The following is a 23,345-nucleotide window of genomic DNA, read 5'->3' as shown; positions in this document are numbered from 1 at the left end:
CCGGAGGGCAGCAGACCCGGGGCCGGAGGGCAGCAGACCCGGGGCCGGAGGGCAGCAGACCCGGGGCCGGAGGGCAGCAGACCCGGGGCCGGAGGGCAGCAGACCCGGGGCCGGAGGGCAGCAGACCCGGGGCCGGAGGGCAGCAGACCCGGGGCCGGAGGGCAGCAGACCCGGGGCCGGAGGGCAGCAGACCCGGGGCGGAGGGCAGCAGACCCGGGGCCGGAGGGCAGCAGACCCGGGGCCGGAGGGCAGCAGACCCGGGGCCGGAGGGCAGCAGACCCGGGGCCGGAGGGCAGCAGACCCGGGGCCGGAGGGCAGCAGACCCGGGGCCGGAGGGCAGCAGACCCGGGGCCGGAGGGCAGCAGACCCGGGGTCGGAGGACAGCAGACCCGGGGTCGGAGGACAGCAGACCCGGGGTCGGAGGACAGCAGACCCGGGGTCGGAGGACAGCAGACCCGGGGTCGGAGGACAGCAGACCCGGGGTCGGAGGACAGCAGACCCGGGGTCGGAGGACAGCAGACCCGGGGTCGGAGGACAGCAGACCCGGGGTCGGAGGACAGCAGACCCGGGGTCGGAGGACAGCAGACCCGGGGTCGGAGGACAGCAGACCCGGGGTCGGAGGACAGCAGACCCGGGGTCGGAGGACAGCAGACCCGGGGTCGGAGGACAGCAGACCCGGGGTCGGAGGACAGCAGACCCGGGGTCGGAGGACAGCAGACCCGGGGTCGGAGGACAGCAGACCCGGGGTCGGAGGACAGCAGACCCGGGGTCGGAGGACAGCAGACCCGGGGTCGGAGGACAGCAGACCCGGGGTCGGAGGACAGCAGACCCGGGGTCGGAGGACAGCAGACCCGGGGTCGGAGGACAGCAGACCCGGGGTCGGAGGACAGCAGACCCGGGGTCGGAGGACAGCAGACCCGGGGTCGGAGGACAGCAGACCCGGGGTCGGAAGACATCAGACCCGGGGTCGGAGGACAGCAGACCCGGGGTCGGAGGACAGCAGACCCGGGGTCGGAGGACAGCAGACCCGGGGTCGGAGGACAGCAGACCCGGGGTCGGAGGACAGCAGACCCGGGGTCGGAGGACAGCAGACCCGGGGTCGGAGGACAGCAGACCCGGGGTCGGAGGACAGCAGACCCGGGGTCGGAGGACAGCAGACCCGGGGTCGGAGGACAGCAGACCCGGGGTCGGAGGACAGCAGACCCGGGGTCGGAGGACAGCAGACCCGGGGTCGGAGGACAGCAGACCCGGGGTCGGAGGACAGCAGACCAGGGGTCGGAGGACAGCAGACCCGGGGTCGGAGGACAGCAGACCCGGGGTCGGAGGACAGCAGACCCGGGGTCGGAGGACAGCAGACCCGGGGTCGGAGGACAGCAGACCCGGGGTCGGAGGACAGCAGACCCGGGGTCGGAGGACAGCAGACCCGGGGTCGGAGGACAGCAGACCCGGGGTCGGAGGACAGCAGACCCGGGGTCGGAGGACAGCAGACCCGGGGTCGGAGGACAGCAGACTCGGGGTCGGAAGACATCAGACTCGGGGTCAAAGAAAAACACCACACCCAAACCGAATAATTAGAACTACTACATGAATATGAGCCGGTTCCGAAAACGAATGAGCGACCAACCAGTCGTTAGCTTCAGTGACATCTCATGCCCATGGTGATGGTGGCCAGTGAACAGAACCGAGTGAGATTCAAACAAAAACACACACAATACGAATCGTGGTTCGGTACACGAACCTCTTGAAATCACTTGAGAATATTCCGCCACTCGCTGGGTCCTGTCCACTGTCCGGTTCGCCGCCCGAGCCTTTATCATCGTTCAAGGCCATGCTACTCGTCATGTTTGTGGAGATGGCAAAAACCTTCCTTCCGTTATCCCATGAAAAAACTGCGGACACAAGCACCGAGCACGTCAATGTATTACGTCATCAACATGGCGGCACTTCAATACGAATTCCTATTCTCCATTTCAGAATGTGATATAGTTATTAATAACGATATTATTCCAACTTTTAATGACTCCTACAGTCTGAATATTTATTCTATTGAATGCAAAATTTATTTGAGAAAGGGATTCATCGCAGCCACAATCCAAATGCCGAAGGCGATGTCACTAACTATACCGCCATGGCCGATTTGCATTGTAATACAATATTATAATAATCCATCCTTGCAAAAAATTTACCTTTTGAAATCTAAATATTGCTTCTCACATAAAATTGCACATCGGCCACTAAGGGCAACTTTTCATCATCATCCGCTTCGCATGCAAGATGAAGTGGCATCTGAAATATGCGAACATTTTTTCTCATATTTAGGTCATCTTGTCTCGATTCTCGATGAGATGAACTTGTAAAATGGGTCGTGATGTGCGGATGTCTGTCCACCTGGTCGTCCATATCTGTCCGATAACTTTTTGCTATTGCTGCTACTCCTCCCTTAATCTCCCGACTCATTGTTCTGAAACTTGACGTATAATTACAAGACAGTGTCCCGCCCAATCACTCAGGCTTAGATTTCTCAATTTAGGTTCATGGGGGCTCCCAGCGGGTATTAACCCCCAAACGTTGGATCCCTACTCGTCCCTTATTTACCAACCGATTGCTCTGAAACCCAATACAGTCATTCTACTCGATGGCCCATAGGATCACTCCATCTTAGATTTTTAGATTTTGGATCAGGGGTCTTCGCAGGGGATCAGGGGACTCCTAGGGGGTGGGGGGGGGGGGGAGAGGCTCCCCCACACATCAGCAGAGGTATGAACTATAACACACCTATCTTATCTGCCCCTCATCAGCAGAGGCATGAACTATAAAAAATATCTATCTTATCATAACTGCCCCACATCAGCAGAGGTATCAACTATAACACACCGATATTAACTGCCCCACATCAGCAGAGGTATGAACTATAACACACCGATATTAACTGCCCCACATCAGCAGAGGTATGAACTATAACATACCTATCTTATCTGCCCCACATCAGCAGAGGTATGAACTATAACATACCTATCTTATCTGCCCCACATCAGCAGAGGCATGAACTATAACATATCTATCTTATCATAACTGCCCCACATCAACAGAGGTATGAACTATCACATATCTATCTTATCATAACTGCCCCACATCAGCAGAGGCATGAACTATAACACACCTATATTATCTGCCCCACATCAGCAAAGGTATGAACTATAACACACATATCTTATCATAACTGCCCCACATCAGCAGTGGCATGAACTATAACATACCTATCTTATCTGCCCCATATCAGCATCAGCAGAGGTATGAACTATAACATACCTATCTTATCATAACTGCCCCACATCAGCAGAGGTATGAACTATTACATACCTATCTTATCATAACTGCCCCACATCAGCAGAGGTATGAACTATAACATACCTATCTTATCATAACTGCCCCACATCAGCAGAGGTATGAACTATAACATACCTATCTTATCATAACTGCCCCACATCAGCAGAGGTATGAACTATACCATACCTATCTTATCTGCCCCACATCAGCAGAGGTATGAACTATAACACACCTATCTTATCATAACTGCCCCACATCAGCAAAGGTATGAACTATAACACACCTATCTTATCATAACTGCCCCACATCAGCAGTGGCATGAACTATAACATACCTATCTTATCTGCCCTACATCAGCAGAGGTATGAACTATAACATACCTATCTTATCATAACTGCCGCACATCAGCAGTGGCATGAACTATAACATACCTATCTTATCTGCCCCACATCAGCAGAGGTATGAACTATAACACACCTATCTTATCATAACTGCCCCACATCAGCAAAGGTATGAACTATAACATACTGTTACAGACACGACTTTGATGTTAAGGTGGGCCGAGCGGAATGGCCGTCGTGTCCGCACAAATTACCCGATTGTACTCGAACGTTGACGGAGCCGCGCTACGCTGGATCAATAAGGAAAAAGAAGACACACGGCTGGATTATAATGACAGACACCAATGTTTCGATTCTCAATTATATTCGTACGGAAAAGGTTAGATTACAGGGACGAGAGGTACAACATAGAAAGACAAGCACTTAGACACAATCTTATATTATTCCCCGGACAGACGACAGATAAATGGGACAACGGCTGACTCACACGGGGGTTGATGGCGGGGAAAGGCAGGTATCGGTGGCTCCAGGTGCACCTGGGCTCGGGGCAGAATCAACACGGTTCGGTCCGGTCCAAAGATGCGGGGAGGTCACAGCGCTCGGAGGTAACGTTCTTTCACAGGCGGGTTCTCTTCCTCTCAGCGATCGCAGGCAACGTTCTTTCTCCAGCTGGGGGCGCATCTGACGTCACATCCGGCGCGGGGCCGCGTATATCCGGCGGGGAGTGACACGCCCTCGGCTCGTTAGCGCCGCCCCAGATGGAATCGGTCCGCCCTTCTGATTGGGTGCGGGGGGTTACCAGGCTCCGCCCTTGAGGAGGAGCTGACAGCCAGCCCCTCCGTGGTAACCCCGTGGAGCGCGTGGTCAATGGCGCTAATCGAGCCGGTGTGAGGACGCATCCTCCCCCGCGCCGCCGCCATCTCCTCTGTTGTTGTTGTAATTGTTGGGGAAGAAGATGGAAGGAGGTATGGGAAAGGTCCTAAACTCACTACTGATGCCATATAATCACATTCTGGTGCAACGAAGAGTCATAATTAATGGAAACGAGGCCTTAACTGACATAGACTAAGAATAACTAGCAAGATGTCCGAAAGTTGTCTACGTGTGGTGCGGTGGACCTGGGCACGACATTTAATGGGGGAATAAGGGGAAGGTCGGCTCTACTGATTGTTGTTTACAGACAATGGGACTAGGGAATGGGGGATTGGGGATAGTTGGGGAGTATTGGGGAAAATAGGGGAATATTTACAAGCGGATATGGAGGCCAAATTCCATATTCGCAACATTGCACCCTTCTCTACCCTCGGGGCGTCCCGACCCGATAAATTTTTACCTACTTTAGTGTGGCACGCAATGTAGTTCCCTCTACTATTAACTCTACCCTGAGTGCGACAGTTTTACAGATGTTCACAAATGAGTAAATATGTCCCCCTGCGACGTTGCACCCTTCTCCTCACAGAAACACACCCACAGGATAACCGAATTGCGGAAAGAATTCTCAAACTACACATACAGCCGGTAGGGAGCATTATTTACAAGACTACGCTGCTATTTACACTACGATCCAGGACCTGTTTTTGGAGGAACACATGCAGATGTTATGCATAGAGAGAGCGCGCTTGCCAACATCGATACACCAACCCACGAGTGCTCTGTGGCCGACGGCCTTTAATAACGTGCAGAGCACCCTTCCCGAGCATCAAAAGCACCACCCCACCACCAATCGGTGCAGTCACCATTGTTCATTGGAATAAAAATAAATTCGACAACCCCTAACCCTGCAGGTGTCTCTTGCTCTTCTTGTGGTGCACTTGGTGTTAACTAAAAGTGGTTCACCTGTATGGCATAGGTGCCACGTTGACCCATAGGTCCATCCCCGGGTGGTGCTTGGCCGCAAACGAACTGCGGTCCATTGTGGGTGGCCACAAACATTGCGGTCCATATGGTGTATCGATCCCGGCAGCAAACAGCGAAAGTGCAGGCCCACAACTGCGTAGCCAGCACCTCTCTCTCCTCTCTCTCTACCCCAAAGCCAGATCCTCGGAGGCGGGAGACAAAAGAAGCAGACAAGTGAGTAAGGTGGTAAGGGCGCAAAAGTGCACGCAATACAAGATGATGCACACTGGGGGCACATGGGAACCAGGTGAGACAGGTACGTTCCTATCGTACGCCCCCCCCCCCCCACCAGGTAACCTACATGGCCCCTCCCTTACCCCTTACTGCATCCACAAAACACAACACTACCCATAAACATCTACTTTACAAATCAACAAACATCCCTACTGTCTTCCCCGTTCCTCCCATAAACCAAATTCGTCTTCTCTCCCTCCTAACCAATCAAATTTGCCATTTTCAACTCTCATCAAAATTTGCCATTTTCAACTCAACATCAAAATTTGCCATTACGAATTCATCATCAGTCCCTCCTAGGGAGGGAGAGATGGAATCACCCCAATGTCTCATCCACGTCGTGATGCGTCTCACAAATCCTCACAACAATTCTTACTTCCTGCAACACAAAACAAAGAAAACACAGGTGTGGAGTCATCATCATCACCACAGGTAAGTGGCTGCGTATGGTGCGACAGGTTCATCAATCCTAACTATTTCCTAAATGACTTTAACAACTTTACACTACCCGGGGTCTTTCTCCGGCCAAACCATTGGCCCTCTTACACTATGGGTTCTAAAAACCAATTCCCATTGGCCAAACTGTGGTGCGCTTCAATTTGGGGTCTCACTCCCCCGATTCATCTCCCGGTGCCCTCGCACAATTTCTGGGCTGCGGCGTGTACCTCTCCCAGTGGGTCTACCCATCTGCACACCTCCACCACTGCAGTTGCCTCCGAGCTTACCTGCTCCTTGCCCTAACCTAACTACCTGGGGAAGGCCCTCTGGCACTCTCCCCACTCGGTGCCCTCTCTGGCACTGGGCTACCCGGGTCCGTCCTCCGGATCCTCGGGCCCCATCCACAACTCTACCGGCTCCCAGAGCCCACCTGCGGCCTCACCTGGCCGACATCCTCACAGTGGTGGAGTGCCCAACCAACTACACACACTAACAGGCTACACGCCCAGCCATTTCCACAACACTAATGCACCCATCCACAACACCATTCTGCAACCGCACCACAGATGCCAATATCCAACCACAATTTACCTGTACCCTCTACCTAACACTTACACTACCCGCCCCGGGTACTCGTGAAAGGGGTCTACTCTTCCCCCATCCACACCTTCGCACCATGCACACCACTCCGTACCACTTACTCCCACTCTCTCCACACACCTGTACTTGCACACCTGTGCTCTCACACCTGGTGCCACCTGCACCCTTCTCTCCCCAAGCGCCTTCGCGCTGATCCACAACACTCACTACTCACACACTGCTCCACACACCTGTCCAGTTGCACACCTGTGCAATCACACAGCATCATCTGAACTACCTGTTACCCTGCTAACTTAGTGCTCCCCGTCTTCCCTTTAAACTAAGCACATACCACGTCATTATCATCCACACTAAACTACCTGCGTCCCCACTACAGGTATCAGTCACTAACTAAACTTAACGTTACCTAATGTCAATCTCTTCTAGATCCCTACAATATAACCTAACCCACCCGGGCTAGTTTTCACTGCCATACACCCCATAATCTAGTGCTCCTTTGCCCCCATTGGGCAGGGTGGCAGGGATGCCACTCTTACCCACCGGGCACATCGCTCCTCAATCCCCCAGTCCTCTGGCACTAATAAGCCCCCCTTATTCAGAGGTACTGGGTCCCGCCTCGGCATCTAAAGCCGAGGCAATCCACGGGGGCGCCTGCTCGCCGGTGTAAGGTCTTATCCGGTCGGCGTGGACGATCCGAGGGAGGGCTCGTGGCCCCATTTTGATCTTAATGACCACGTCACAGATTTGCGACAGGACGACTCCTGGGCCTTGCCAGGGGGAGGTGAGTTTTGGGCACCTTCCCTTCCGCCTCCGGGGATTAAAGAACCAAATCTTCATCCCCGGAGCGTATTGACTCCCCTGGCTCCGGTCGTCGTACCTGCGCTTCATCTTTTCCCCCGCCAGATGGAGTTGGCGGCGGGCGAAGGCATGGACTAGCTCCATGCCTTCCTCTAGGTGACGTGCGTACCCCTCCCTCGGCGGGTTAACCACTGTGTCTGGCACGGGACCGCATAGCAAGTCGGCGGGAGCCCGTAACTCCCGCCCATACATAAGCAACGCTGGACTGCATGCGGTGGCCCCGTGCTGGCTGGTTCGGTAGGCCATGAGCAAGTAAGGGAGATGTTCGTCCCAGTCATCCTGACGGGTGGCGGTGAACAGTGCCAGTTGTTGGATTAGAGTTCGATTGAATCTTTCCACCATCCCGTCAGATTGAGGTCTTAAAGGCGTTGTTCTGGTTTTCCGAATTGACAGGAGACTGCACACATCTTTTAGCAATTTGCTCTCAAAATTTCGTCCCTGGTCGGTGTGCAACTCCTGTGGAATCCCATGCCGGCACACAAATCCTTCCACGAAGGCCTGCGCTACCACCCCTGCTTCTTGGTTGGGGAGGGCGTAGGCCTCCGGCCACTTGGTGAAATAGTCCATTACCACGAGGATATACTTATTACCTTGGCGGGTGCGGGGCAGCGGTCCTAGAATATCCATAGCCACCCGCTCAAGGGGGGCCCCCACCTGATGTAATTGAAGGGGGGCCCTCATCCTCCGTGCTGGTCCCTTTTTGGCAGAACAGGCGTCGCATCTCCTTCTGCGTAGATTTTAACCCCTCTATTACCGCTGTGTTCTTCTTTACCTGTTCCCCCAACTCCTTTTGTCCCACTGTCAGTTGTTCTACTCCCAGCGTCAAGTCCTCTATACCACCTTGCAATTTTACAGTCCCCTTTCTCACCTCCTTCTCCATGCGCTCCTTACAGTGCCTCACCTCCTCGCGCACTCCTCCGACCTCCTCACTCACACCTCTTCTGATCTCTTCTCCCATCACTTGCATCTCCTGCCCAGATGCCACCCTCATCTGCTCCATTTCCTCCCTGTGAGCATCCAATTTCGTTTCTACCCCCATTCTGACCCCCTCTATCTGCTGCCCCATTTGGTTAACTTCCCTTTCCGCTTGGTCCCTCATGTCCCTCAATTTGCCTTCCATGGTGTTTTCTAACCCCTCTAACCCTTTTTGCATCCCTTCCATTTGATTCTCTTGAGCGGCCATTCTGTTTTCTACCCCCGTTAACCCATGTTTCACTCCCTCTATCTGATTCTCTTGAGCGGCCATTCTGTTTTCTACCCCCGTTAACCCATGTTTCACTCCCTCTATCTGATTCTCCTGGGCAGCCATTCTATTTTCTACCCCCGTTAACCCCTCCTGTATTTCCCCTAATCTATCGTCTAATTTCCCAAATTTCATGTCTAATCCCTCTATTCTACTCCCTAACCCCCCGATCTGCGCCCCCATGTCCTCCCTCAATTTCTCGCTATTGGACCCCAATTGGCCCTCCAATCGCTCACCCTGAGCATCCATCCGGTTCCCCATTCTGTTTGCCATTTCTTCATTATTCTGGGCCATAAGGGCCTTCATTTGTATAAAAAACAAGTTCCAATCCACCGGGGGCGCTGCCACGGTCGCCGGCGCGGTGACCAGCGAGGCGCCATTTTGCGTGCTTGCTACCCTCGCTGTTTCGCTCTCCTCTCGTGTCTCAATTTGGTCCTGGACCGACCCTGCTTCACTCTCCCCTACCGGACCCCAGCCGTCTTGATCCGCCATAGCGCGACTTTCCAAATTCGAGTTTCGTAACACAAATCCAAATTTTGCTGTTATAATTTCGTCGAGCGCAGTAACCGCGGGACCGCGCTCCGGATCGATTTTGTCGAGCGCAGTACGCGCTCCGAATCGATTTTCCCTCCCAAAATTTGGGCCTAACTAATTTAGTCCCGGGTCCGAATCTCACTCCTCGACACCAATTGTTACAGACACGACTTTGATGTTAAGGTGGGCCGAGCGGAATGGCCGTCGTGTCCGCACAAATTACCCGATTGTACTCGAACGTTGACGGAGCCGCGCTACGCTGGATCAATAAGGAAAAAGAAGACACACGGCTGGATTATAATGACAGACACCAATGTTTCGATTCTCAATTATATTCGTACGGAAAAGGTTAGATTACAGGGACGAGAGGTACAACATAGAAAGACAAGCACTTAGACACAATCTTATATTATTCCCCGGACAGACGACAGATAAACGGGACAACGGCTGACTCACACGGGGGTTGATGGCGGGGAAAGGCAGGTATCGGTGGCTCCAGGTGCACCTGGGCTCGGGGCAGAATCAACACGGTTCGGTCCGGTCCAAAGATGCGGGGAGGTCACAGCGCTCGGAGGTAACGTTCTTTCACAGGCGGGTTCTCTTCCTCTCAGCGATCGCAGGCAACGTTCTTTCTCCAGCTGGGGGCGCATCTGACGTCACATCCGGCGCGGGGCCGCGTATATCCGGCGGGGAGTGACACGCCCTCGGCTCGTTAGCGCCGCCCCAGATGGAATCGGTCCGCCCTTCTGATTGGGTGCGGGGGGTTACCAGGCTCCGCCCTTGAGGAGGAGCTGACAGCCAGCCCCTCCGTGGTAACCCCGTGGAGCGCGTGGTCAATGGCGCTAATCGAGCCGGTGTGAGGACGCATCCTCCCCCGCGCCGCCGCCATCTCCTCTGTTGTTGTTGTAATTGTTGGGGAAGAAGATGGAAGGAGGTATGGGAAAGGTCCTAAACTCACTACTGATGCCATATAATCACATTCTGGTGCAACGAAGAGTCATAATTAATGGAAACGAGGCCTTAACTGACATAGACTAAGAATAACTAGCAAGATGTCCGAAAGTTGTCTACGTGTGGTGCGGTGGACCTGGGCACGACATTTAATGGGGGAATAAGGGGAAGGTCGGCTCTACTGATTGTTGTTTACAGACAATGGGACTAGGGAATGGGGGATTGGGGATAGTTGGGGAGTATTGGGGAAAATAGGGGAATATTTACAAGCGGATATGGAGGCCAAATTCCATATTCGCAACATTGCACCCTTCTCTACCCTCGGGGCGTCCCGACCCGATAAATTTTTACCTACTTTAGTGTGGCACGCAATGTAGTTCCCTCTACTATTAACTCTACCCTGAGTGCGACAGTTTTACAGATGTTCACAAATGAGTAAATATGTCCCCCTGCGACGTTGCACCCTTCTCCTCACAGAAACACACCCACAGGATAACCGAATTGCGGAAAGAATTCTCAAACTACACATACAGCCGGTAGGGAGCATTATTTACAAGACTACGCTGCTATTTACACTACGATCCAGGACCTGTTTTTGGAGGAACACATGCAGATGTTATGCATAGAGAGAGCGCGCTTGCCAACATCGATACACCAACCCACGAGTGCTCTGTGGCCGACGGCCTTTAATAACGTGCAGAGCACCCTTCCCGAGCATCAAAAGCACCACCCCACCACCAATCGGTGCAGTCACCATTGTTCATTGGAATAAAAATAAATTCGACAACCCCTAACCCTGCAGGTGTCTCTTGCTCTTCTTGTGGTGCACTTGGTGTTAACTAAAAGTGGTTCACCTGTATGGCATAGGTGCCACGTTGACCCATAGGTCCATCCCCGGGTGGTGCTTGGCCGCAAACGAACTGCGGTCCATTGTGGGTGGCCACAAACATTGCGGTCCATATGGTGTATCGATCCCGGCAGCAAACAGCGAAAGTGCAGGCCCACAACTGCGTAGCCAGCACCTCTCTCTCCTCTCTCTCTACCCCAAAGCCAGATCCTCGGAGGCGGGAGACAAAAGAAGCAGACAAGTGAGTAAGGTGGTAAGGGCGCAAAAGTGCACGCAATACAAGATGATGCACACTGGGGGCACATGGGAACCAGGTGAGACAGGTACGTTCCTATCGTACGCCCCCCCCCCCACCAGGTAACCTACATGGCCCCTCCCTTACCCCTTACTGCATCCACAAAACACAACACTACCCATAAACATCTACTTTACAAATCAACAAACATCCCTACTGTCTTCCCCGTTCCTCCCATAAACCAAATTCGTCTTCTCTCCCTCCTAACCAATCAAATTTGCCATTTTCAACTCTCATCAAAATTTGCCATTTTCAACTCAACATCAAAATTTGCCATTACGAATTCATCATCAGTCCCTCCTAGGGAGGGAGAGATGGAATCACCCCAATGTCTCATCCACGTCGTGATGCGTCTCACAAATCCTCACAACAATTCTTACTTCCTGCAACACAAAACAAAGAAAACACAGGTGTGGAGTCATCATCATCACCACAGGTAAGTGGCTGCGTATGGTGCGACAGGTTCATCAATCCTAACTATTTCCTAAATGACTTTAACAACTTTACACTACCCGGGGTCTTTCTCCGGCCAAACCATTGGCCCTCTTACACTATGGGTTCTAAAAACCAATTCCCATTGGCCAAACTGTGGTGCGCTTCAATTTGGGGTCTCACTCCCCCGATTCATCTCCCGGTGCCCTCGCACAATTTCTGGGCTGCGGCGTGTACCTCTCCCAGTGGGTCTACCCATCTGCACACCTCCACCACTGCAGTTGCCTCCGAGCTTACCTGCTCCTTGCCCTAACCTAACTACCTGGGGAAGGCCCTCTGGCACTCTCCCCACTCGGTGCCCTCTCTGGCACTGGGCTACCCGGGTCCGTCCTCCGGATCCTCGGGCCCCATCCACAACTCTACCGGCTCCCAGAGCCCACCTGCGGCCTCACCTGGCCGACATCCTCACAGTGGTGGAGTGCCCAACCAACTACACACACTAACAGGCTACACGCCCAGCCATTTCCACAACACTAATGCACCCATCCACAACACCATTCTGCAACCGCACCACAGATGCCAATATCCAACCACAATTTACCTGTACCCTCTACCTAACACTTACACTACCCGCCCCGGGTACTCGTGAAAGGGGTCTACTCTTCCCCCATCCACACCTTCGCACCATGCACACCACTCCGTACCACTTACTCCCACTCTCTCCACACACCTGTACTTGCACACCTGTGCTCTCACACCTGGTGCCACCTGCACCCTTCTCTCCCCAAGCGCCTTCGCGCTGATCCACAACACTCACTACTCACACACTGCTCCACACACCTGTCCAGTTGCACACCTGTGCAATCACACAGCATCATCTGAACTACCTGTTACCCTGCTAACTCAGTGCTCCCCGTCTTCCCTTTAAACTAAGCACATACCACGTCATTATCATCCACACTAAACTACCTGCGTCCCCACTACAGGTATCAGTCACTAACTAAACTTAACGTTACCTAATGTCAATCTCTTCTAGATCCCTACAATATAACCTAACCCACCCGGGCTAGTTTTCACTGCCATACACCCCATAATCTAGTGCTCCTTTGCCCCCATTGGGCAGGGTGGCAGGGATGCCACTCTTACCCACCGGGCACATCGCTCCTCAATCCCCCAGTCCTCTGGCACTAATAAGCCCCCCTTATTCAGAGGTACTGGGTCCCGCCTCGGCATCTAAAGCCGAGGCAATCCACGGGGGCGCCTGCTCGCCGGTGTAAGGTCTTATCCGGTCGGCGTGGACGATCCGAGGGAGGGCTCGTGGCCCCATTTTGATCTTAATGACCACGTCACAGATTTGCGACAGGACGACTCCTGGGCCTTGCCAGGGGGAGGTGAGTTTTGGGCACCTTCCCTTCCGCCTCCGGGGATTAAAGAACCAAATCTTCATCCCCGGAGCGTATTGACTCCCCTGGCTCCGGTCGTCGTACCTGCGCTTCATCTTTTCCCCCGCCAGATGGAGTTGGCGGCGGGCGAAGGCATGGACTAGCTCCATGCCTTCCTCTAGGTGACGTGCGTACCCCTCCCTCGGCGGGTTAACCACTGTGTCTGGCACGGGACCGCATAGCAAGTCGGCGGGAGCCCGTAACTCCCGCCCATACATAAGCAACGCTGGACTGCATGCGGTGGCCCCGTGCTGGCTGGTTCGGTAGGCCATGAGCAAGTAAGGGAGATGTTCGTCCCAGTCATCCTGACGGGTGGCGGTGAACAGTGCCAGTTGTTGGATTAGAGTTCGATTGAATCTTTCCACCATCCCGTCAGATTGAGGTCTTAAAGGCGTTGTTCTGGTTTTCCGAATTGACAGGAGACTGCACACATCTTTTAGCAATTTGCTCTCAAAATTTCGTCCCTGGTCGGTGTGCAACTCCTGTGGAATCCCATGCCGGCACACAAATCCTTCCACGAAGGCCTGCGCTACCACCCCTGCTTCTTGGTTGGGGAGGGCGTAGGCCTCCGGCCACTTGGTGAAATAGTCCATTACCACGAGGATATACTTATTACCTTGGCGGGTGCGGGGCAGCGGTCCTAGAATATCCATAGCCACCCGCTCAAGGGGGGCCCCCACCTGATGTAATTGAAGGGGGGCCCTCATCCTCCGTGCTGGTCCCTTTTTGGCAGAACAGGCGTCGCATCTCCTTCTGCGTAGATTTTAACCCCTCTATTACCGCTGTGTTCTTCTTTACCTGTTCCCCCAACTCCTTTTGTCCCACTGTCAGTTGTTCTACTCCCAGCGTCAAGTCCTCTATACCACCTTGCAATTTTACAGTCCCCTTTCTCACCTCCTTCTCCATGCGCTCCTTACAGTGCCTCACCTCCTCGCGCACTCCTCCGACCTCCTCACTCACACCTCTTCTGATCTCTTCTCCCATCACTTGCATCTCCTGCCCAGATGCCACCCTCATCTGCTCCATTTCCTCCCTGTGAGCATCCAATTTCGTTTCTACCCCCATTCTGACCCCCTCTATCTGCTGCCCCATTTGGTTAACTTCCCTTTCCGCTTGGTCCCTCATGTCCCTCAATTTGCCTTCCATGGTGTTTTCTAACCCCTCTAACCCTTTTTGCATCCCTTCCATTTGATTCTCTTGAGCGGCCATTCTGTTTTCTACCCCCGTTAACCCATGTTTCACTCCCTCTATCTGATTCTCTTGAGCGGCCATTCTGTTTTCTACCCCCGTTAACCCATGTTTCACTCCCTCTATCTGATTCTCCTGGGCAGCCATTCTATTTTCTACCCCCGTTAACCCCTCCTGTATTTCCCCTAATCTATCGTCTAATTTCCCAAATTTCATGTCTAATCCCTCTATTCTACTCCCTAACCCCCCGATCTGCGCCCCCATGTCCTCCCTCAATTTCTCGCTATTGGACCCCATTTGGCCCTCCAATCGCTCACCCTGAGCATCCATCCGGTTCCCCATTCTGTTTGCCATTTCTTCATTATTCTGGGCCATAAGGGCCTTCATTTGTATAAAAAACAAGTTCCAATCCACCGGGGGCGCTGCCACGGTCGCCGGCGCGGTGACCAGCGAGGCGCCATTTTGCGTGCTTGCTACCCTCGCTGTTTCGCTCTCCTCTCGTGTCTCAATTTGGTCCTGGACCGACCCTGCTTCACTCTCCCCTACCGGACCCCAGCCGTCTTGATCCGCCATAGCGCGACTTTCCAAATTCGAGTTTCGTAACACAAATCCAAATTTTGCTGTTATAATTTCGTCGAGCGCAGTAACCGCGGGACCGCGCTCCGGATCGATTTTGTCGAGCGCAGTACGCGCTCCGAATCGATTTTCCCTCCCAAAATTTGGGCCTAACTAATTTAGTCCCGGGTCCGAATCTCACTCCTCGACACCAATTGTTACAGACACGACTTTGATGTTAAGGTGGGCCGAGCGGAATGGCCGTCGTGTCCGCACAAATTACCCGATTGTACTCGAATGTTGACGGAGCCGCGCTACGCTGGATCAATAAGGAAAAAGAAGACACACGGCTGGATTATAATGACAGACACCAATGTTTCGATTCTCAATTATATTCGTACGGAAAAGGTTAGATTACAGGGACGAGAGGTACAACATAGAAAGACAAGCACTTAGACACAATCTTATATTATTCCCCGGACAGACGACAGATAAACGGGACAACGGCTGACTCACACGGGGGTTGATGGCGGGGAAAGGCAGGTATCGGTGGCTCCAGGTGCACCTGGGCTCGGGGCAGAATCAACACGGTTCGGTCCGGTCCAAAGATGCGGGGAGGTCACAGCGCTCGGAGGTAACGTTCTTTCACAGGCGGGTTCTCTTCCTCTCAGCGATCGCAGGCAACGTTCTTTCTCCAGCTGGGGGCGCATCTGACGTCACATCCGGCGCGGGGCCGCGTATATCCGGCGGGGAGTGACACGCCCTCGGCTCGTTAGCGCCGCCCCAGATGGAATCGGTCCGCCCTTCTGATTGGGTGCGGGGGGTTACCAGGCTCCGCCCTTGAGGAGGAGCTGACAGCCAGCCCCTCCGTGGTAACCCCGTGGAGCGCGTGGTCAATGGCGCTAATCGAGCCGGTGTGAGGACGCATCCTCCCCCGCGCCGCCGCCATCTCCTCTGTTGTTGTTGTAATTGTTGGGGAAGAAGATGGAAGGAGGTATGGGAAAGGTCCTAAACTCACTACTGATGCCATATAATCACATTCTGGTGCAACGAAGAGTCATAATTAATGGAAACGAGGCCTTAACTGACATAGACTAAGAATAACTAGCAAGATGTCCGAAAGTTGTCTACGTGTGGTGCGGTGGACCTGGGCACGACATTTAATGGGGGAATAAGGGGAAGGTCGGCTCTACTGATTGTTGTTTACAGACAATGGGACTAGGGAATGGGGGATTGGGGATAGTTGGGGAGTATTGGGGAAAATAGGGGAATATTTACAAGCGGATATGGAGGCCAAATTCCATATTCGCAACATGAACTATAACATGAACATGAACTATAACATACCTATCTTATCTGCCCCATGGTACATCAGCAGAGGTATGAACTATAACATACCTATCTTATCATAACTGCCGCACATCAGCAGTGGCATGAACTATAACATACCTATCTTATCTGCCCCACATCAGCAGAGGTATGAACTATAACACACCTATCTTATCATAACTGCCCCACATCAGCAAAGGTATGAACTATATTCGCATATCATTTCGCATATCACTATATGATAGTGATATATTGAACTATATAGTGAACTATATAGTGATATAGTGAACTATATTCGCATTCGCATATCATAACTGCCCCACATCAGCAAAGGTATGAACTATAACATACCTATCTTATCATAACTGCCCCACATCAGCAAAGGTATCAACTATAACACACCTATCTTATCATAACTGCCCCACATCAGCAAAGGTATGAACTATAACACACCTATCTTATCATAACTGCCCCACATCAGCAAAGGTATCAACTATAACATACCTATCTTATCATAACTGCCCCACATCAGCAGAGGTATCAACTATAACACACCTATCTTATCTGCCCCACATCAGCAAAGGTATCAACTATAACACACCTATCTTATCATAACTGCCCCACATCAGCAAAGGTATCAACTATAACATACCTATCTTATCATAACTGCCCCACATCAGCAAAGGTATCAACTATAACATACCTATCTTATCATAACTGCCCCACATCAGCAGAGGTATCAACTATAACATACCTATCTAATCATAACTGCCCCACATCAGCAGAGGTATCAACTATAACATACCTATCTTATCATAACTGCCCCACATCAGCAGAGGTATCAACTATAACACACCTATCTTATCTGCCCCACATCAGCAGAGGTATCAACTATAACATACCTATCTTATCTGCCCCACATCACAGAGGTATCAACTATAACACACCTATCTTATCTGCCCCACATCAGCAGAGGTATGAACTGTAACATACTTATCTGCTATTCTTCATGAAGAATCGCGAGATGATGGAATCTCATGAGATTGTGAATTGTACGTTGTTTCGTCGTTATTTCATTTTAACGTTGTTCCTGTGGCGGACACAAAAGCCCACTGGCGTGGTGACATCATTCCACGCACCAAGTGGGCGGTGGCCACGCCCGAGGGGTAGGCGTGGCCTCATGATATACACCTGGCGACCAGCCCGGAGCATTTCAGAGTTACAGTGTAGTCTTACAATAAAGACGTTTATATGTTACCGCTTGTCCGCTTCCTCCTTGCTCACAAGCAGCGCGCGTAACGCCGCGCTTTACTGGTGACCCTCGACGTTGGATCTGCCGTAGCGATCCTTCCGAACACGACGCCATTGCAATGGCCAACGACAAGGCAATGGCGATTAAACTTCCCGAATTTTGGGAGGCCCAGGCCGAAGTCTGGTTCGTTCAAGCCGAAGCCCAATTTCAGCTTCGGCGCCTCACCAACGACGACCTGCGCTACTGCCATGTCGTCGCCTCCCTCGGGCCCGGCACGGCCGCTCGAGTTGTGTCCGTCCTTCGCCACCCACCGGACGGCCACAAGTACGAGGCACTCAAGCGGCTACTCCTAGCCACGTTCGGCCTCACGGACGACTCACGGGCCGATCGCCTCCTGGATCTCCCCGAGCTCGGTGAGACGCGCCCGTCGGTCCAAATGGACCATATGCTGTCACTGTTGGGCGACGAAGCCCCCGGTTCGCTATTCCGGGCACTTTTCCGGCGCCAACTTCCAGCGCAGGTTCGCCTCGCATTGGCCGGGACCGAGCTAAAGGAACCCCGAGCATTGGCCGCCAAGGCGGACAGGTACTTCGCCGCTTCGGACACGCGGGCGAGCGTCGGCGTGGCCGTCACGGCCCTCGACGCTGATGTTCAGCAGCATGTTCCACAGCATCAGCTTCTACAGCGCGCTGATGTTCAGCAGCATGCTGATACGCACCTCGTGAACGCCGCCACGCCCCGCCCACCGCCGCGGTGAAAACCGCCACCGCGGGGAAACCCGCCAACTCCACCGGCCGGGCGGAGCCAGCCGCGCTCCTCCAGCTCCACCACCTGGTGCTGGTTCCACGCCAAGTTCGGCCACGAAGCTCGGCGGTGTCATCCGCCGTGCTCCTTCAACGGGTCGGGAAACGCCCGGGCCGGCACTCAATAGTGGCGATGAGCGCCGGCCGTTCGAGCAGCCTGCTGTTCATAATGGACACCTTCTCCGGGCGCCGTTACCTGTGCGACACGGGAGCGCAGGTGAGTGTCATTCCAGCCGGCACGTCAGACAAGCACGCCGCAGGTGGGGGCCCCGCGCTGCTTGCCGTGAACGGGACGCCCATCCGTACGTACGGAAAACGCTGCCTCTCTGCGGTTTGGAGGGCAGGTTTTCCGATGGACGTTCGTCACCGCCGACGTGCCCATGGCACTGCTTGGCGCGGACTTCCTGTGCGCTAATGGGCTCCTGGTCGATGTCAAGCGCAGACGGCTTGTCCAGGCCGAGACGTTCAGCTCGCTCGCTTGTGCGTTGCCCAGCTCAACGAGCGGCTTGCCAAGCGGCTTGCCGAACGATTCGGTTCCGGCCACGTTGGTCTGTACGCTTCCGGCAGCGGACGCATTCACCCGCCTCCTCGCCGGCTTCCCGGCCCTCACGCGGCCCACCTTCTCGGCGGGGGCCGTCAAGCACGGGGTGGCCCATCACATCCCCACCGTCTGGCCACCGGTCTACGCCCGGGCACGCCGCCTCGAGCCGACGAAGCTGGCGGTGGCAAAAGCGGCGTTCGCTACCCTGGAGCGACTCGGCATCGTTCGGCGCTCAGAGAGCGCTTGGGCGTCGCCGTTGCACATCGTGCCGAAGCCCGGTGGGGGATGGCGACCGTGCGGGGACTATCGCCGTCTCAATGACGCCACGACTCCCGACCGCTACCCCGTCCCCCACATTCAGGACTTTTCCGCCCGTTTGGCGGGCAGGTCCTTCTTCTTGAAGGTGGACCTCATACGCGGCTACCATCAGGTCCCCGTCAGGCCGGAGGACGTCCCGAAGACGGCGGTCATCACGCCATTCGGACTCTTCGAGTTCCTGCGCATGCCCTTCGGTCTGAAGAATGCGGCTCAGGCGTTCCAGCGACTGATGGACAGCGTCCTGCGCGACTTGGATTTTGTCTACGTCTACCTGGACGACATCCTCGTCACCAGCACGTCCCGCGAAGAGCACCTACGCCACCTCCGCACGCTCTTCGAACGCCTGGGCCAGCATGGCCTGATTGTGAACCCCGCAAAGTGCCGGTTCGGCGCCGCCACAATCGATTTTCTGGGGCACCGTGTCACCAGGCACGGAGCCGTCCCCCTGCCGGCCAAGGTGGAGGCGGTGAAGGGGTTTCCGCGCCCCCGCACGATCAGAGGGCTGCAGGAGTTCCTGGGCATGGTGAACTTTTACCATCGGTTCCTGCCCCGTATCGCCCAGCTCCTGCGCCCCCTGCACGAAGCTCTCCGAGGTAAGCCGGGCAAAGGCGACGTTACCTGGACCGAGCAGATGGACACGGCGTTCACGGGCGCGAAGCTCGCCTTGGCTAACGCCACCATGCTCGCGCACCCGGCGCCCGATGCACCGATCGCCCTCACCACCGATGCCTCGGACTACGCGGTGGGCGCGTTGCATGAGCAATGGGTGCGTGGAGCTTGGCAACCGCTGGCGTTCTTTAGCCGGCAGCTTCGCCCGCCCAAACGCCGTTACAGTACCTTCGACCGCGAGTTGCTCGGACTTCACTTGGCGGTCAGGCACTTCCGCCATCTGCTCGAGGGCTGGGCGTTCACTGCCTTCGTCGACCACAAGCCGCTGATCTTCGCGATGGGCAAGGTCACCGAGCCGTGGTCGGCCCGGCAGCAGCGTCACCTCTCGGCCGTGTCTGAGTACACGACGGACATCCAGCACGTCGCGGGGAAGGACAACCCGGTGGCGGATTGCCTTTCCCGGGCCGTCGCCCACGCAGTCCACCTCGGCATCGACTATGCCCGGATGGCAGCGGACCAGGCCGCTGACCCCGACGTCCAGGCCTTGCGGACCGCCGTCACGGGCCTCCGCGTCACCGAGGTGCCGTTCGACGGCGCGGGCGTGGCCCTCTTGTGCGACGTCTCCCTCGGGCGTCCTCGCCCCATCGTGCCCGCGGGCTGGCAGCGCCAGGTGTTTGACGCCATCCACGGCCTGTCCCACCCGGGCGCGAGGGCCTCCCAAAGGCTGATCGCCGACAAGTTCGTCTGGCATGGCCTCCGGAAGGCCGTCCGCGGCTGGGCCAGGACGTGCCTCGCGTGCCAGCGCACCAAGGTGCACCGGCACACCCAGGCCCCGTTGGCCCCGTTCACGGTGCCGGAACGCCGGTTTGACCACGTCCACGTGGACCTGGTGGGACCTCTGCCCCCCTCGCGGGGTTTCACCTACGTCCTCACCATGGTGGACCGCACCACCCGGTGGCCGGAGGCCGTGCCCTTGGCGTCGACAACGGTGGCCGATGTCGCGCAGGCTTTCATCGCCACCTGGGTCGCCCGGTTCGGCGCCCCCTCAGACATCTCATCCGACCGCGGCCCCCAGTTCACCTCGGAGCTCTGGGGGGCGGTTGCGCAGGGGCTCGGGGTCCGGCTGCACCGAACCACGGCCTACCACCCCCAGGCTAACGGCCTGTGTGAGCGATTTCACCGCTCATTGAAGGCCGCGCTCCGGGCCACCCTCCGCGACGGCGGCTGGGTCGACAGGCTCCCCTGGGTCCCGCTGGGCCTCCGGACGGCGCCCAAGGAGGACCTGCACGCATCCGCGGCGGAGTTGGTCTTCGGGCAACCGCTGCGGGTGCCGGGCGAGTTCCTCCCCAACTCCACAGCACCATGGTCCGCGGCACAGCAGCGCTCCGCTCTGCAAGAGACCGCCCAGAGGTTCGCCCCGGTGCCAACGGCATGCCACGGGCACCCACCGACGCACGTCGCCCCGGAGCTTCGCACGGCGGAGTACGTCTTCGTCCGCCACGATGCCCATCGGACACCACTGCGGCCCCCGTACGACGGGCCTTTCCGCGTGCTGGAGACCGGGGCGAAGCACTTCACCCTGGACATCGGCGGTACTCCTGACCGCGTTTCGGTAGACCGCCTCAAGCCGGCCCACCTCGATGTGGACCATCCACCGCCAGTGGCCCGACCCCCACGTCGGGGCCGCCCTCCTGCGGGCGGACCCCCGGCACCGCCCAGCCCCGCCGCCATGCCGCCCCCCGGTCCTGCACCCATCCCAGGGGCAGCCAGGGGCATCCCACCTGGCATCCCTGCACCCCGGACGCCGCCGATCGCCAGGGGGCGCTTCGGCCGGGTCATTCGTCTGCCCCGCAAACTGGCCCTCCAGGTGCGCGGGAATTCTGGGGGGGCGCGTGTGGCGGACACAAAAGCCCACTGGCGTGGTGACATCATTCCACGCACCAAGTGGGCGGTGGCCACGCCCGAGGGGTAGGCGTGGCCTCATGATATACACCGGGCGACCAGCCCGGAGCATTTCAGAGTTACAGTGTAGTCTTACAATAAAGACGTTTATATGTTACCGCTTGTCCGCTTCCTCCTTGCTCACAAGCAGCGCGCGTAACGCCGCGCTTTATTCCTAATGTTTCTGGGTGGAACAGTGACCGGGGATGGTAAGTCATAATCAAAGGGGTGCAGGAGGATTCAGGTGGGTATGAATGCCTGGAGAAGGGTGGAGGGAGTAATGGCAGACAGAAAGATTTCAAGGAGATGGAAAGCAAAGGTTCTGATGTCTTGTGTAATGCCGGCCTATCTTTATGGTCTGGAGAAGGTGGCACTGACAGAGAGACAACAGAGGCTGCAGGTTTGCGAGAACAACTGGGTCAGGAGGATTGTGGGAACGAAGAGGGTGGATAGAAGGAGAATGGATGAACTGAGGGAGAAGATTGATGAGAGGGAGCAAAGGGGATAGGTGGGATAGGTTGAAGGAGCAAGGTTGAAGGAAAAGAGGTAGACTGTGGTTGAGATGGGAGGATTGTGTGAGGAGGGATATCAGTAAGTTGGGGGTGGTTGGGGAGTGGAGAGAGTTGGCTGAGAACAGAGCGGAAGTGGAGGAGTATCGTGGTCGAGGAAGGGCAGAAGCTTGTTGCCATCGGTCCTCATCTCATAAAGGGAAGAGGCGGAGGACAACAAACCATTGAATGTGTAAATAACAGGAAGAAAGAGTGAGGTGTAAAGTACCCAAAGTACCCAGTAAAGTACATTGGGGTGGAATTTTTTGACAATGACCCTTCACCTTGATGTCTCAGCACATATTGTGTGTTTAGATCCGAAAACTGGGTGTCGGCTGTTCTTTCGGCCTTGTCACACACCCAAACCAGTCCATCCAGTTTCGGCAACTTTTTGGGATAACTTTTCAGTCCACAAATTTTTGGGATATTCTTCTCACAGACAGAAACAGACAGACAGACAGGGGTGAAAACATAACCTCCGCATACTGAGGAAAGCAATTAACAATGTCGAATGGAAAGACCCAATGAATAATGTAACAAGTTGGGGTGGTAAGACGCAGTATATTGTGAGTGATTTGATTTAACTGTCTCATATGTATTGTCTTTTCTCTGTCGATACGTTATCATCCTACGACCAGGACAAGAGCGAGGACCAGAAAAAGGGTGTAGACCAGGGTGAGTATCAGGATCAGGGAGAGGACCAGGACTAGGACCAGGGTGAGGTCCAGTGTGAGGACCAGGACAAGGGTGAGGACCAGGGCAAGGACCAGGGTGAGGTCCAGTTTGAGTACTAGGACTAGGACAAAGATCAGGTTCAGGACAA

At 55.1% G+C, this 23,345-nt stretch overlaps 1 protein-coding gene across 2 annotated transcripts in view; it reads right to left on the bottom strand.

The window, feature by feature from the left end:
- Positions 1–23,345, bottom strand: part of AP3B2 (adaptor related protein complex 3 subunit beta 2) — a 102,902-nt gene that overhangs the window by 62,427 nt on the left and 17,130 nt on the right. The window contains exon 2 of one of the 2 annotated variants that reach the window (XM_078786431.1): positions 1,739–1,889. In XM_078786431.1, coding sequence (XP_078642557.1) covers positions 1,739–1,842 — 104 coding nt within the window. In that variant the 5' untranslated portion in view covers positions 1,843–1,889. Of the gene's footprint in view, positions 1–1,738; positions 1,958–23,345 lie in introns of those variants that run through there. The other variant, XM_068130216.2, reaches the window with a different exon arrangement.

The sequence above is a fragment of the Myxine glutinosa genome, chromosome 11 (assembly GCF_964187855.1).
Source record: "Myxine glutinosa chromosome 11, kmMyxGlut1.1, whole genome shotgun sequence".
Lineage (NCBI taxonomy): Eukaryota > Metazoa > Chordata > Myxini > Myxiniformes > Myxinidae > Myxine > Myxine glutinosa.
This window is presented reverse-complemented; position numbering and strand designations above follow the sequence as displayed.